The sequence below is a fragment of the Lynx rufus genome, unplaced genomic scaffold (assembly GCF_022079265.1).
Source record: "Lynx rufus isolate CCGP_SWC_20201006 ecotype Redwood Valley unplaced genomic scaffold, mLynRuf1.p SCAF_13, whole genome shotgun sequence".
Classification (NCBI taxonomy): domain Eukaryota; kingdom Metazoa; phylum Chordata; class Mammalia; order Carnivora; family Felidae; genus Lynx; species Lynx rufus.
This window is the reverse complement of record NW_025814827.1, coordinates 11,210,653-11,227,313: the sequence shown is the minus strand read 5'-3', so window position 1 is coordinate 11,227,313 and position 16,661 is coordinate 11,210,653. Positions and strand designations below refer to the sequence as shown.

Sequence of the window (16,661 nt, the reverse complement as noted above, 5' to 3'; positions counted from 1 at the left end):
AAGTCAGGAGGCAGTTAGGGGCAGAACTAGGCAGAGCAAAAGAGCCTCACCTGACACGGTGAGCCTGGCCCCGTGGCTGACCCGGACACTGGCAATGTTCGAGGCTACACAGTGGAAGACACCACTGTCCTCAGCCCGAAGTCCTGTGATTTGCAGGACCCCCTTGGGCAGCAATGTGTACCTGTTGGAGCAAAGGGCACAGTCAACCACCAGCACAACCACCGTCACCATCGTCGGCCACATGGACACTGACATCACGGCCCAGTCTGCAGGTGCTGTCCCGAGATCAACACTGTCATCACCATCATCATCACACACACAAGCTGGGACTCTGGCAGGTGGATGCACCACAATTCTAGCCCTGACGACAGTCACACGCAGTCTTTAAAAATAAATCCACCGAGCATCAAATCTGGGCCCTGCCAGCCACGTGGATACTTAATCTCCACACAGCACCAGCCCAGAGGCTGCACGAGGTCCCTCAGAGCCCAGACACTGGGCCTGCCTCCCCGTCTTCCCTCCAGCTTCCCCTCGTGTGGCTCACCTCTCATTGTCCGTGTCAATGGGGACTCTGTTCTTCTCCCACGTGATTAGCGGTTTGGGCAGCCCGTGGATTTGGCACTGGAAGCGGGCCACACCGCCCTCCTCTCCCACGGTGGCCTGAGGATGCACGTGGAAGTCGGACATGGCTGGGGAAACACAGGGATGTGTGTATGGAAGAGGCATATGGCCAAGGTGCGAGGGGAAAGAGTGTTGGTGTGTGGGTCATAGTCCTATTTCCTGGAGCCCTGGAACTCACTGCCGAGGGTCACGGAGTTTTCCTGGAGCTGGTAGACGCAGGGCAACAGCGTGGGGGACACCTCGTCACTTACCCTGCCTCCTACCCTGGGAAGCATCTCCCTGTACAGGGCGGCATAGGGCTGCAACACTCTGAGAAAGGTCTGGACAAATTCTTGCTTGCCAGACCTCAAACAAGGCGATCTCGGGCTGACGATCCACAAAGGCCAGAGAAAGCCCTGTTCCCAAGTCCCACTCCCCACTTTTTCAGCTGCTTCCAGATTTATTTTTATAAACCCCCTCTAAGGTATCCAACGCTGGAGGATTATGCTGCATGGTTTACGGACCAGGAACCTGAGGCTAGAGAGGGGAAACAGTCCAGTGTCACCCAGCAGAGACACCAGTCATTAAACCCTGGTTTTATGACCACGCCCAGCAGCCTCTTTTGCCTTTCCTCATCATCCCCGTCTCCAGTTCTTCTGCAGTCTCTCGATGCACCCCGAGAGAGTGGTATATCCATCCAAGGTGACAAGCTTCACAGAAGACTGTCAGACCTACAATCTACATTTCAATGTGTCATAAATATTCAGGGACACCCCCTCCCCACCTTTTGGGGATCTGAACTGCTTGAACTCTGGTCTGCAGAGCCCAGGGCAGAGGGGCTGTGGTGCACGCCACACCCCATTTCAGGCTAGTTAAGTGTGTCTATCCACCCTCACTCCCACCCAGCCCCAACCCCACGCTGTAAATCCAGGGAAGGCACCCCTCCCACGTGGGTTCCCAGCTTCAGCACCAGGGCTGCGATTTCATTAAAATCCACTTTGCTTCAAGTGCGGGAAGGCGGCTCACCATCTGTCCAGGCAGGCAGCCCCTCCCCTCCGGCACTCCATCAACTGGGACAGTCATCCCCTCCCAGAAGGAGCCCTCCCCCCACAGCAGGTTGGGCGCTGGAGCTTGTCCTGGCTCCTGCCCCTGGTTCCCTGGTGTGCGTGGGCACACCCCATCTCGGGCCCCCTCAATCCACCGGCTTGTTCAGGACTCCAGGGCAGCCCCAGAAGGCTGAGCCTTTGTACCCTTCTTCCCAGAGTCTCTGGGGGCTGACTCTTTTGTGGCACGGTCTCCATCTCATTTGCATGTGGTTCATTAAATATAAACATGCATAAAAATCCCCCGCCCTGCCTCCTCCTCTTTCAGGGCCTCCTGGGAGTGCAGCTGATGGGTGTGAGCAGCTCCTTGCACATGTGTGCAGAGCTGTCTTCTCTGGGAGGATGTGGCTGTGTCCATGGATGTGGGCTGAGTGTCTATGGCTGGATTTGAATGGGAATTTGTATCTCTCAGCTCCTGTGGCTAGTGTGTGATTCTGGTACTGTGCAGATAATCTCATGTATTCCCACAAAGGTAGAAGTCTTATAAAGGAGGCCCTCAGAGCAGGAGGTGGGGGCAAGTATCCCAGCTGGTGTCCCCATCAGGCTTGGTGAGAGGATCCCCAGAGGGTCAGCCTGCCCTCTCTCAGGCCAAAGGCTATGTTTGGCCAAGGACCTGCAGGTCAGCCCAGGAGCGTGAAGGAGGGGGCCAAGTCACTGCTGGATCCCCTCTGCTGCCTGCAGACCTCAACCTCCAGGAGGGCAGGGCTGGATGCAGGCCTAGGGAGTGGAGGGGGCACCTATGCTCCTGGATTTGCTGTCTGTGCGCCCTGGGCTCTGCCCATTCAGGAGCTGGGGCGCTACCTTCCCCCTCCTCACTCCAGCTGGAGAAGAGCTTGCAGCCCCCCAGGGACCTGGGGCGGGGACTAATGGCTCTGCTGACTACAGATGCCTCCTCATTAAGGAGTCCAATCCTTTTGTGTTTCTAGCCCCCAGCCTGGGCTCCCCGGGGGAGCCTCGACTGAGGGGCTGGCCTGAGAGTACAAGGGGAAGGACTGCTGCTTCTCGGGGCGCTAGACATGGAGCAAGTCTGGCCTCTACCATCTTGCCCCCTCCTCCTCCCCTCAAAACTATACAAGGACAACAGCATGGGTTGAATGTGTACTAGAGAGGAATGCTCAAGTAGGAAGCAGTCAGAGGTAAGAAGCCAGCCCAATACTCTTCTTCACACGGTGGCCAACAGGACTCCTAAGGGTCCCCCGGGGCCCCTTGGATGCAGCTGCACCCCCTCTGCCCAGGGCTCCACGTTTCCCTTCCACCAGAGCAGCACCTTGCTGTACCTGTCAGCTTTGCTTCATTGCAATTCTGCCAAACATTTCATTTGAAGGGTAGCTTTGCCTTTAAAAGTGCTTGAAAAACACTCATCTAGAAGCTAACCCCTTCATTTTATGAAGGGGGCACTGAGGCCTAGGCCCTCTGCCAGGGTCCCTTAGATCTCCAGCAACTTTTTCACTCTCCAAGGGCACGTAAGCTCAGAATGGACTGCAGGACAGACCAGCCTCTTCTCACTGGTTGGGAAATGGTACCGTATTCCAAGTTGGGAGGGGTGGGTGGGTAGGGAGCTTCAGAGATGGTTCCTCAGTCCCATCCCTTGGAGCCCAGCTGGCTGCACAGGTGTGGTCCGGGGGAGTAGGGTGTGATAGAAGGGGGTGGTCCTTTTTACCTGAGGCTCCTTTTTTTTTTTTTTACATTTATTTATTGGGGGGGGGGGTGGGAGGGGCAGAGAGAGAAGAGAAAAATCCCAAGCAGACTCAGAGCCTGACCAGAGGCTCGAACTCACAAACCATGAGATCATGACCTGAGCTAAAAGCCAGAGTCAACCACTTAACCGACGGAAACACCTAGGCACCCCTTCCTGAGGTTCCATCTTGCCTCCCCTTCCTCACTCCTACCCAGCCCTTTGGTCTGGTCAGCCCTATGGATTCCTTAGACGTCCAAGGGGGTTGCCTTGAGACCCTGGGTAGACAGTGTCCGAGCACCAGTCTGCTCATCCGTCAAGGGGAACAGGTACTTCTCAGGGCCCTTCCAGCTCTGACTCCCGCTGCCTTCATAAATAGGCCCTTGTTCAAATGCACAATCTTCCATTCACTCCTAGTTCACAGGCAACATGTTTTTTCTTTAAGAAGTGAGAGAAAGTTTCTAGGGGCTACTTAGGCCTCCTCTAGTCTCTCAGGGTGGGACAGGTTTGGCTCACAAGTTTGTTTTTGTCCTGGCTTATGCTAGCAGGCCACGGAGCCAGAGGAAAGATGTCCTTCATCATGTCTCTCTGGGCAACCATAGGCATATGGGCTTGAGGACTGGACCTCGGAGCATACTGAGCCCTGAACAAGTCCTCCTGGGGCCACTGGGTGATTAGTAATGGAATACACAGGCTACTGTTGTAGCTGCAGACACTGTGTGTGGCGGGTGTCGGCAGTATTGTGCCTGTGGCTGGTGTACGTGAAAGTGGTGCTGTAACTTGTGGCTGTTGATGCTTTTGGTTACGGAGGGATAGTTTTGGGTCCCTCACTGCCAGCTGGTAATGGGAGGGAGTACAGGGCAGTGGTTGGAGGGCCCTTTCAGTGTAAGGGCCGGAGACAGTGACAGGGAAGACAAAGGCCTGTTTGGGGGACTTTGTGGAAAAAGCACCTTTGTCCCCAAGCAGTCTGGGAGGGACTCTCCCAGTTCCTCCCTGCCCCCATCATGGGTACAGCCAGACAATGGGGAAAGATGGGCAGAGAGAGCCCAGCAATCCACCCGGGCTGAAAGGGAGCAGGAACAGGCAGGAAATGGCTCCTGGACACCCCCTATAAATTACCCAAGGGGGGGTGGGTCTCCTGAGAGCCAGATCTAGAGCAGCTCAGGGAGGGGAGGGAGGACTTTCCTCCTGGTCCAGGACCTCTGGCAAGGTCAGGCCTGGATCTGATTAGACAGGCTCCAGGGGGATGCTGCAGGGCAGGGAAGGGTCGAGGCAAAGTGCTGGGAAGGAAGCTGGTAGCAACCCCAGAGCCCAGCCTCCCACTCTTTGACTATAGCCACACTCCTATCCCATGTGTGATGACAAACAGATCAGTGGCACTTTAGGATGGAGAGTTCAAAACACAGTGTTTGCAGAAGTCGGTGGCACAGGAAGTCTAAAGGCACCAACTGCCACCACTCACACAGCCATTCAAGAGCAACAACCACGAACCACAGATTCCTCCAAAGGCCACCACAGCAATCCCCTCCTTGTATCCATTCCTGCTAGGATCAGGAACGCCCCAGATGCCTAGCCCTTCCTCAGGCAGCTCAGGTGATTGTAATGTTTTTCCTTACACTCCAGACCTGCCTGAATCCCCTCTGCTTCTACCCACTGCCTCCAACTGTCTCCTCCAGACTCACATTTTCCAATATAGGAGCCAGGTTTTAAGCCCTGGAAATGTGGCCAGTCCAAACTGAGATGGGATGGAAGTGTAAAAAATACACATTGGTTTTCAAAGATTTAGTATAAAATAAAAAGACACTAAGCATTAGACAAATGCAAATCAAAACCCTAATGAGATACTACCTCACACCCATTAGGATGGCTACTGTCAAAGCAAAAACAGAAACAAAACCAAAAACAAACCACAGAAGATAACAAGTGTTGGCAAGCGTGTGGAGAAATCGGAACCCTTGTGTACTGTTGGTGGGAAGGTAAACTGGCATAGCCGTTACGGAAAACGGTATGGCGGTTCTTCAAAAAAGAAATAGGATTATCATATAACCCAGCAATTCTACTTCTGGGTATATACCCAAAAGAATGAAAAGCAGGGTCTTAAAGAGATATTTGTATACCTGCATGTGCCACAGCATTATTCAGAATGGGTAAAAGGTGGAAGCAGCCAAGTGTGCATCAGTGGAGAGTGGATAAACACATACACACAAGGGAACATCACTCAGCCTTAAAAAGGAAGAACATTCTGACACAGGCTACTACACGGATATACTTTGAGAACATTATGCTAAGTGAAATAAGCCCGACACAAAAAGACAAGCACCGTATGATTCCACTTACATGAGGTACTTGGGAGTGGTCAAACTCAGACAGAAAGTCGAGTGGTGGTTGCACAGGGCTGGGGTAAGAGGGACATGGGCAGTTATATAATGGAAATAGAGTTTCACTTTTGGAAGGTGAATTCTGGAGGTGGATGGTAGGGATGGTTTGTACGATAATATGAAGGAACTTCATGCCGCTGAACTGTACGCTTAGAAACATGGTTAAGACAATAAATTTTATGTGTATTTTACCACAATTTAAAACTTACAGGGGCCCCTGGGTGGCTCAGTCGGTTGAGCATCCGACTTTAGCTCAGATCATGATTCCGCAGTTTTTGAGTTTAAGCCCTGCATCAGGTTCGCTACTGTCCGCACAGTGCCCGCTTCAAATCCTCTGTCCCCCCTTGCTGCCCCTCCCCCACTTGTGCTCTCTCAAAAATAAAATATTAAAAACAAACAAAAAAACTCGGACAAATAATTGTAATCGATAAGAATAAATAATTTAAAATATTTATTACAAGTGCAAATAATATTTTGCATTTTAAAGACTTGGCTCAAAAAAATGCAAAAGCCTTACTAATAATTAAAAAATCATGATTACATTAGGGCACCTGGCTGGCTCAGTCAGTGGAGCATGCAGTCAAGGTCATGAGTTCAAGCCTCACATTGAGCATAAAGATTGCTTAAAGTAAATAAATATTTAAAAATAAAAATAATGATTGTATGTTGGAATATTTTAGATATACTAAGTAAAATAAAATTTATTATTAAAATTAACTTCACCTGGTTTAAAAAAAATTTTTTTTTAATGTTTATTTAGATTTGAGAGAGAGACAGAGTGTGAGTGGGGGAGGGGCAGAGAGAGGGAGACACAGATCCGAAGCAAGCTTCAGGGTCTGAGGTGTTAGCACAGAGCTCGGCGCAGGGCTCGAACTCATGAACCACCAGATCATGACCCAAGTTGAAGTGGGACACTCAACTGACTGAGCCACCCAGAGGGCCCTGTCACCTGGTTTTTGTTTTTGGTAAATGTGACTGACCCCTAGAAAATTTAAAATTACCTATGTGGCTCACATTATATTTCCACTGGAAAGAGCTGCTCTAGAAGATAAAAAATTTTGTTCTTCACACAACAGCCCTTCAAATACTTGAGGTCTGAGTTGTTCCGACAGAAACATCTGAGGTAAAACACCATCAACTCTTTCAGTTATTTGTGATGTGGAATGATGTTCGGATGCCTTGAGCCTGGAGATCCTCCTTTAGCCAAGCTCTAGGTAGGCAAGTCCCCCTTACAGTGGGGTGTCTAGAAATGGCCAGAGCCCCCTGGGGATGGTCTGAGGACTTAGAGCAGATTTCAGCCATCAGCTGTAGTGAGTACCCCTGTGCTGTCCAGTATGGTAGCCACTAACCACATTTAAATTAAATTTAAACAAAATTCAAAAATTCAGTTCCTCTGATTCACTCACTACCTCTCAAGTGCCCAAGAGTAGGCTACTGGCTACATTATGGGTCAGCACCAATAGACCATTTCCATCATCACAGAAAATTCTATTGGACACTGCTGGTCTAAGTCCAAGAGAAGGCCTCAGATACCCAGCTGCCTTCTCTCTTGCCGCCCCAGCTGAGAGGCCCCCTTCCTCATACCTCACTAGCCTAGCATTGACCCTGCTGGCTTCCTCACCACAAGGGCCATATTTGATCATACCTTGGTCTATCACACTGCATGGCAGAGAAAGCCTCACACAGCAAGATTTTAGCTCCCAGTGAGGAAATAGTTGCTAAGAGCTTTTTGAGGTAGTGGGACAGTTAATGGTATGGGCTCTGGAGTCATACAGTACCAGGTTCAAAACTCAACACCACCACTCTTAGCTGTGTGACCTTGGGCAAGTTACTTAATCTCTCTGAACCTCTATGTTGTCACTTATAAAATAGGGACGAATAGCTCATGTTGCTAGTGCTGCTGCACTAGGGGATTCAACGTGAAATATTTGTAAAGTGCTTAACACATAGTTAAATCCTTGCTAGCTATTGCTAAGGGAAATTAGTAGAATCTTGAGTTAAAGGGAACTGAGAGGCAAGAGTGTAGTGGGAATGGGGGGGAGAGGTAGAAGCAGTCTTCCGCAAGAAGGTAGCCATCTTCCCTCAGAGGATTAGTGGTAGGACCTCAAAGCCTCCAGAGAAGTGAATAAAGACAGAATTTGTAAGGTCTGTGTGGTGAGGGGGCATCAGTGCCAGGGGAGGGGGGCAGCCAGATACAAACCAAGCCCAAATTCTTCTCACTTCTGCCTGGGGGCTCCACAGAGGCCCCAATAGTGAGCTGTCAGCTGGAAGAAGCCATCGGGTAATTGAGGCCTTGATTTCTCTAGTAAAATGTTTATGAAGCCCATAAACTCATGCCTTTATTGGCCAGGCTCATTCCAGGGGATGGATGTGGCTCTCTGAGGTGTAGTTAAAGCACCTGCTGAACTCGGGCACCCGAGGGCTACTCTGGCCTCCACCCAGACCCACCAGGCAGAGTGACCCCTGGAGGGCAGGGAGACCAGCCAAGTCCCACCTCAAACACTCTTTAAACTTCTCAAAGCTTATAAATGTCCTATCTCTAAATGTGTATGGGAAGGAAAGAGGAATCCCCAAGTGCTGGGGATTTGCCATAATCCCCAGTGGGGTCTTTGACTTGTCCTCAGGGTTATCTGGCCCAGGCTCACCTTCCTCAGCACTCTGTCCCTGTCTCCTCACTATCTCAGTCCCCACGTTGCCCCCGACTTTTGCTCTGTTAGGGAAGAAGCCCCACATGGATTGGCCATTGTCACTTGGGGTAGGAGAAAGTATGAACTTAGGAGACCTGTATTTACTTCCCTGGGCCTCCAAAGGGGAGTCTGAGAGTCGAATTAAGATTGTGAATCCAAAGAGTACGTTTTGGGGGAGCTTTGTGGGGTTGGGTGTTGGATGGGTGTGGGTGGATGGTGTCTGCTTACAAACAGCCCCAGAGGAGGTCTCAGAGGCCCTGCTCAAGCTTCACTGGGGGTGATTGATTCCTCTGGGCCTTTGCCTGGTGACCCTGCTCTGAGAAGCCTCTGGATCCTTTTGTCTGCCTCCTCAAGCCCCTTACCCCCTGCCTCAGCTCTGAACCCCAGCCCCTCCCACCCCAACACCAGCGCACCACTCCCCCCAGCCCCAATTCTAACACAAAAGGCAACTTTGTCTTTCAAGTCAGTAGCCGTAAATCCACATTTCTCCCCTCCCCCCCCTGGCAGCCACCTCTGACAAATGGGGGGGCCTGGATGGGGAGAGGTAGGGAGCAGTGGGAGGCCAGGCTCAGCTTGGGAAAGTCCCTGCATCCAGCTGTTGGCCCGCTGTAGGGCTGGAGAGTATCGAACCTTTACGGCCTGATCTTTGATTCCAATGGACTGTAAGGCCCGAGGCACAGCTGCAGGGGAGGCAATCTGGGGCTCTCTGCACCTCTGGGCTGGGCTTTTATGACCCAAGAAGAATAAAACCTCTCAAAGCCCTACTTCTAATTATTCTGCCCATAATTCGGGGGCTCCAGTTCTTCCTCCAGATCAAGCCATAGGCTCCTCCTCTCTGCATCCTCCAGCCTTCAGTGGAGGGTATGATGTGTGCCTGGGGGGGGTATGTGCTGCGGGGCAGGTAGTGTCTGCCTTATGCAGCTTGGTGGACATGCCACTGGGTGGGTGTGCCCACTGCTTTCATTGGTGGCCCCGGACACATTCAGGGAAGGGGAAGGAGAGGGAAGTATCACTTACCCCATGTGACCACCCTACCCTACCCCACTGCTAGGTTTTCAGAAGCAGCCCATATTCAAATATTTTGCCCTGTTTTCATCCCATGTATCAGGCAATATCACATCAGAGGATGTGTCCTGGTTTTTGGTTTGGGAAATAGTCATTTGTTATGTTTACACAGCAGACCCACTGAGTGGACTCTAAGCATGCATTCGACAGATCCTTCCTTATTGACTTCTAATGTGTCAAGATATTCTGGCACCCTGTGAGCAAATGCCTTCCATCCCACAGGCCCTGTCCTTAGATATCCCCACCCAAGCTCCTAAGAAATATCAAAAGGGTGAGAGCACAGAGCCAGGATCTCAGGTACTATCACAGCACCACTCTGAAAAACAGACCTACAGAAGCTTCTGATGGTCAGAGGTTACATGTTATACTTGCTAGCATAACCCCGAGAAGTGGGGATTGCTACCCGTTCTGGGGCTCAGAGAGGTTAATTAACACAGCCAGTTAGTGATGTTAAAGCAGACATTTGAACTCAGAGCGGCCTAACTCCACACCCAGTGCTCTTTCTCTGCATCAGAACTGGGGTGGGATGGGCACACGTATTCAAATGCTGCTCAAACAGGACTGATGATCCCTGCAGACACACTTACAGAAAAACACAGAGACACACAGCATCCTAGACCCTTATGAGCACCATGCCTACACGCATTCAGAGACACCAGGGTCCAGCAGGCTCCATGCTAATGGTACTGCCCCAGGGCTTGGGGGCAGGTTTCACAGAATATAACTAATGCAGATAAGCACCTTGATAAGGTGGGGTTATCACCCCACTAATGGTCATGGAGCCCACACATGCTTCCTAAGTTCTGTGAACACAGGTGCTTGTCCCAGGGTAGCTCTTCCCTGAGCATTTCCAAATCAGCAATCTAGGACATGGAACTGTAGGGCCTTGAGAGGGTTGGGCCTTAGAAGATAGAGGACTAATTTATTTTCCTGATTTGGGGCAGGAGGGCAAGGCACTGTGAAATACTAGTGGCTTTCGTGGGGTGAGGGGCGGGGGGAGGAAGTGCTAAAGGGAGGGGAAGTTGTGAGACAGACTCAGACCTGTCATAACTGGATGTATGATCTTGATAAAACCAAAGCCCCTCTCTGGACCTCTGTTTCCTCTTCTGTAAAATTAGGAAGTTGAGTTGGACAAGTTATAAAGGCTTATCCAGCTTCAGCCTTTGAGGCACATTTGCTTCCAAGCGCTAGCCAGGGTACAGAGTCAAGGGCTAGGAGCCAACTGGGGAATCGCTCTCTGCCTTACATTTGAGAATATCCAGGCCCAGCAGAGCCCCTCTCCACAGACTGCACGTCTCTGCTCGTGTCAGGGTCACCAATCTTCCTTATGTAAACCTGCCCAGGCCCACAACATCCTTAACTTCCCGTCGTTCTGGTCAAGACACCGGATCTCTCTCACCTCCCGGAAGGGCGTCTGGTTAGGCGGCCCAGGCTGGAGCTATTAAGTAAATTGCTTTCACATGACCATGAGGACAACTCAACAAAAACAGATACTTCCCCTAAATTTCCAGAGCCATATATTAGGTTTTGTAGGGACTAATACTGCAGGGGTCAGGTAGTGGACAGGTGACCTGGGATCATGCTTGGCTCTGTCACAGACTCCCTATGTGACCTTTCGATTCCAACCTTGGTTTTCTCATCTGTGAAATGTGAGTGGCGCAGGATAGACAAGATAATCTCTAAGGTCCACACCAACATTAACATTCTAGGATAACACTGGGTAAAGTGGTCTCCTCTGCATCCATGGAAGGCCCTTCTCCTATTCTCAAACCTTGATCTGATGCTGCTTTTATGTTTCATGACTCTGCAGAATCCCTGGTGGCTCAAAACCAAACCACAGGAGATTAAGGCCTGTAGGCCCTCCACACCAACAATACTCCAGAATAAGCCTCATCTGTTTGGGGAAGAGGGAGGCCTACACTCCCTAGGAGGATCATAAGAGTTTCTTGGTTGCTATGGGGCTCCCAATTCTTGGAAATAGACTTATGTGGGGAACCCCACTACCACCCTCCAGTTGTCAGAGGTTTTCCAAAGCCCTGGGAACCATCTTCCAGAGAGGGTTTCCAAAGCTTTCCCATACATTCAAAGGCCTCACCATACCCACCCCTAACCTCTTCCTCTCCCTCTCTTACTAATGGCGCAACATGCACCAGCTGCCCAAGCTACAAGCAAACCCAGGGGTTACTGACCCATCCTTCTCCCTCTCTCCCACAACAAACTGGTCACCAAACCCAGGTGTATGATCTCTTTTGCATACCACTTGGCTTAGGCTCTGAGCACTCTCCGTTGTTTCTGTGATAGCCTCCCCGCTCCCTCCTCTTCTTCCCTCATACTGAAGCCATAATTGTCTTCCTAAACATCCAATATGATCATCAAACACCTTTGGTGGTTCTCCATTGCCTTGAATCAAAGCACTCTCCTTGAGATGGCATTCAAGGTCTTCACTATTAGGTCCTGTTTGCTCTTTCTAGCCTCAAATGCCAGCTCATTCTGCCTTTATGTGGTTTGTACTCTGACCATGTCAGACAAGGTTGCCTTCCCTGGATATATGATAGATGCTCACACTACTATTTCTTTGCATTCTGCTGTCCCCTCTGCCTGGAACTTTTTGATCCTCTCTCTTACCAGCACCCCCATTCTCCACATCCCCCAAAGGAGGCAGAATTAATTGTGCCTCTCTCCTTGTCCTTATTGGACTGTATTAGAATCCATTGTTCACACATCAATCTACTTACTAGCCTAGGAGTCCCTTACTAAGAATGGCCTGCTGTACCTTTCTACCTCGAGCACCTAGAACAAATACTAGGTAAATAATAATTCCTCATAAACTATTTCCTGAATGTTGACTTTAAGGGGCATATGGTTTGGGGGAGGGGGTCCTTCCCCATCATCTTCTCTTCCACCCAAGTCCCTTACCCCACTACAATCCAGTGTCTGTTCTTGGGCAAGTTACTCCTCTACCTGAGTCTCAATTTCTCCGATGAAAACGAGTCAGTTAGACTGGCCACCGTTCTGGCACTGGGCCCTGTATCAGAATAACTTAGGAGGCTGGGTAACGATGCAGATTTCTGTACACCACCGCCAGAGAGATTCAGATCCTTTGGTCTGGCGTGATGCTCAGGAATCTGTATCAGCATTAACGCTCACCAGGGTGTCTCAAATGCACAGTCAGGATTGGGAACCCCTGGTCTGGCAGGTTCTTGAGAATCTGATCTTTCCTAAGGCTCCAGCATCCCACAAGGGCAGATTCTCAGCCCAGCCTGGCCCCCAAGCCCCCACCGCACCCCCCTCAAGCCTTGTTCGAGGCCGGCTGGTCCAGGACGTGTGACTCCGATGCCACGAGGAGAGGCGCAGAGTGGGCAGCGGGCGGATGGACGAACGTGCGAGAGCCCGGCCCCCGCGGGGGCCCCCAGCCCAGTCCCCGGGATGGCGGGCGGGGTCAGCGCCCCGAGCCTGAGGCCCTGAGAGCAGCTCTCTCCCGGCGGCAGGAGTAAGTGGGACCATCTGCTCCTCTCCTCGGAGGTCAGAGCTTTGTGTCAAGCTCCCATCCCCCTCGCTCCTCCCCCCTCCTCCCCGCCCCGTGCCCTCTGACTCCCAGGACTGGAAAGAAAGAAGCCCTCGAGGTCCTGATGAAAGTGGCAGTGTGATGGGGAGCGACAGCGGCCGCCGAGCTCGGGGCGCGGGCAGGCCCCCGGCCGGCGGGCGAGGGCCGGGTCGGGAGGAGCGCGGGGTCCCGCGCAGCGGCCGCGGGGCCGAGCGGGCGGGCGGCTCCCGCGGGAGGCAGCGCCGGTTCCCACAGCCGGCCGGGCCGCCGGGCCCCTTTGAAGTGGCCGCAGCTGCACACCCCGACCCGCCGCTAATCCCCGCGGGGCGGGCGCCCTCGCCCCCCCGCATAGCGGTAGTGTCCGCGCTGAATGGCGCTGGCTAATTACCTCGCTCGCACCGCCGCGGGTGAATGAGAGAATCCGGCATTGTGCGCGGCGAATGGAGAAAATAAGACAGCCATTGTCCTCACACGCCAAACGAGGGTTTGATGTCGCTGGGGCGAGCGAGGCACCATTTCCCGCCGCCTCCTCCCACCGCCCCCCACCCCCACCCCGGCGGCGCAAATTCCCCAAGCTGGGCCCGGCCCCTGCGGCCGCGGGGGAAACTGAGGAAGCCGGGAGGGTGCAACTGCCCCAGGCTCCCTCCCGCCCCACCACCCGCTCCTCACCTTCCTTCTCCACCCGCAGGTTCTCAGGGCGCCTCCTGGGCTCGCCCAGCCCCGAAAACCAGGCTCGGCCCTGCGCCCACCAACCTGATTAGACGTCGTTGGGAACGCGTGAGACAACTGTCGAGGGAGCCGCTATTTCCGCACCTCGGTGCCCAGCTGTGTGCCATCAACCCACAGGGCTGGGGAATTTCGGGGCGGTGGCTGGAGAGACGATTACAGGAGGCGCGAGAGGAAGACTTCAGAGAGAACGGGAAGGGAGATGAGCTGTGGGGAGCCTGGACTGATGGAGGGACTGGCCTTCTCAGGGAGGAAGAGGGAAATGGTTGGAAAGGACAGGTCCGAATTATAGAGGGTCTGCAAAACCAGGCCCTGGGGTCGGGACGGAATGCCCCGTGCAAGGAGGCTACTGTTCTGAGTCAGGGAGAGTGGTGGGCTGATGGGTTAAGACTGCAGTTACAGCCGCAAGGAAACCCACTCAACATCAGAAACCCTACTTGCCTCAGGCAATCTCCCCCATCTTTTAGGTATAAGGATATAAGGTAACTCAGCTGGGAAATCAGGACTAAAGGAAATGACCATGCAGATGGGCAAGCAGACGAGCATGCTATTGAGGCATTCAACAGATGCCGGTGGGCTCTATCAGGCTTCCTTCTCTTTACTATCACCACCAAGTAAGGTGGGGTTTTTTTTCGTGGGGAGGGAGCAGAAAATTATATCCTTCAACATCAGGAAATGTCTTATCTTTCTATCCTGAGTCCTTAGCTCAGAGGCAAGTAGGTACAAGATAGATAGATGCTCTTTGAGATTTGTTGATAGGAGAAATGAGCTGTTTTAATATACCTCAATTCCACATTTCCTTTTCCTGGAAGCACATACTTCCTCATCCCTTCTCATGGGATCTTAGACTCTTTCTGCCTGAAGGAAGAATGTTATACACATGCTTCGATGTCCTATCAGGCTTATCAGATGATAAAACGGTCCAGTCCGTTGCCCTGATCAACAGTAGGCTATTGGGCTGAACCAGTTAGCACCACTCATTTGGTGCCTATCATAGAGCTCCTTCTGAGGCTGCAGTCTTTTCTAATTGTCTAGATTATAAAATAGACTATAAACTAGATTATAAATTCGTTATAGGCAGCCCATAGCCAGACTCTTTAACAGAACCAACCATCTACTTACCCATTCATCCACTTATTTGAGAATAAAATTAAAGGATGAAAAACACTTGTTGAGTCAAAACTGTTCTTTGCTCTGACCCACCAACCCTATTTAACGTTAACAAGTACTAGCTGTAACAGGGATACATGAAAAGCATGCTTTTAAAGGAGAGGAAAATCTAAGCATAGCTCACTGTTTTTCGGACACAATCCTGAATCAAGGTTTAATCTAACCCTGGTCATCCCCTTGGATGTGGTCAGAATGTTTTTCTTTATAATTCTCCTAAATCTTTATGTTAAAGTCATATTTTTTCTGCCGAAGCCTCCAGAACTAAGCTTGCTAGGCATCACAGCACCTGCTGCTGTTGAACTACTCCCTGCTTAGGCCAATCTGCCTAGTTAGTTGATCTGCCTAGTTAATTGATTTAGAGAACTTCAAAACAACAAGAAGATAAAGCAGAGCTGCTGTGGATGGGGTCAATGTGGGAGGCCTGTAGCCCCCCCCTTCCCCACCTCCAGCCCCTGTGCCCCCTCCACAGACCCAGGGACTCTAAGGAATGATGCTTCAAGTCCCCTGATCTAGAGGGAAAAAAGGACTTATCCAAGGAAACAAAAGGCAGTTAATACCAGTTAACTAACTGGAATTTAAATAAAAACTTGAAAGGGGGAAAAAAAAGTAGTTAGCAGATCAAACATCATTCTAATGCTATACAGGCCACTAGCTTCATTTTAAAAGACTAAAATGACCATTCAAACAGAAACTACAAATATAATTATCCCTATACGTGTGCCTTTATGGTTTGCCCAGATTTCAGCCAGAATGCCTGAATGTCTAATCCCCAGATAAATTATACTTTGGAAAATAATCCACTATTCAAAAAGTGAGAGGAGCCTCCAGGCCCAAATTAGAGACTCAATACTTTTAACTGAAAAAGTGCTTTTAAAGGAAGCCTATTTCTCTTCACATCTCTTCTTTCCCCAAACCGAACACCGTAAGCAACTTTAAAAATAACGCTCCACGGGTGAGACTTCTGATAGAAAGTTAATGAGTATAATAATGACGGTGTGCCTTTTTCCCCTTATCCATTCCCACATGTGAATATTCACAGGGACTTTGTTATCATGGTTATGACTTTTCAAGATAACAGGAGGGTTGGCATGTACATGCAGGGAGAGCTCTTCCAAAGGGGAAGCACAGGAAGCTGGACAGCAGAAGGATGCTGGTTAGCAGAGAACCTGGCATAGCCTGTTAGCTCTTTTGGGAGTAAAGCCACTGGTCTGGCATCCTGGCACTTTCTCCAGCTTGCCTGGGAGGGTGTCCCACCCTCAGGTGACCGAGGACCAAGTACCCAGTACCTGGTAGCCACCTCTCCTGTGGTGGCAAGACCAAGGTGTGAACTTGCCAGGCCAAGCCCTTCCGAGTGGCACTAAGTAGTAGCACCTGGGTCTCTTAGAAGAGAGCGGTGGGATCTTAGAAGTTGGATGTTTCAAGGAAGGGAACAGAAGAGGGAGATAGGGGTGCCCTTTAAGACCAGAAGAGGTTGGGATGGGAGATATAGGACACAGATGCAGACAGGACCACTCTCACCTCCTGACGAGAGGGACTCAGAAGGTAGTGGAGAATGGCTTAGGCAAAACCACATCTTTAGGCTCTGGAGGAATAATCCCTGATTTAACTTTATCTGTCCTCCTCCAACCCTGGCTGTTGGGCCCCAGAGGATAAGTGACTCCTAGCAGGCAGGAGGTATTCCTAGCCTCCCATTTCATGTATCTGTGGCTCCCC

The 16,661-nt window shown here is 51.1% G+C and overlaps 1 protein-coding gene across 1 annotated transcript in view; it reads right to left on the bottom strand.

Moving 5' to 3' along the window:
* The window catches only part of IGDCC3 (immunoglobulin superfamily DCC subclass member 3), a 40,242-nt gene that overhangs the window by 6,633 nt on the left and 16,948 nt on the right, over positions 1-16,661 (bottom strand). The window contains exons 3-4 of the mRNA XM_047074936.1: positions 545-689; positions 51-181 (exon numbers count right to left, since the gene is read on the bottom strand). Of these exons, the coding sequence (XP_046930892.1) occupies positions 51-181; positions 545-689 (276 nt within the window). The remainder of the gene's footprint in view (positions 1-50; positions 182-544; positions 690-16,661) is intronic.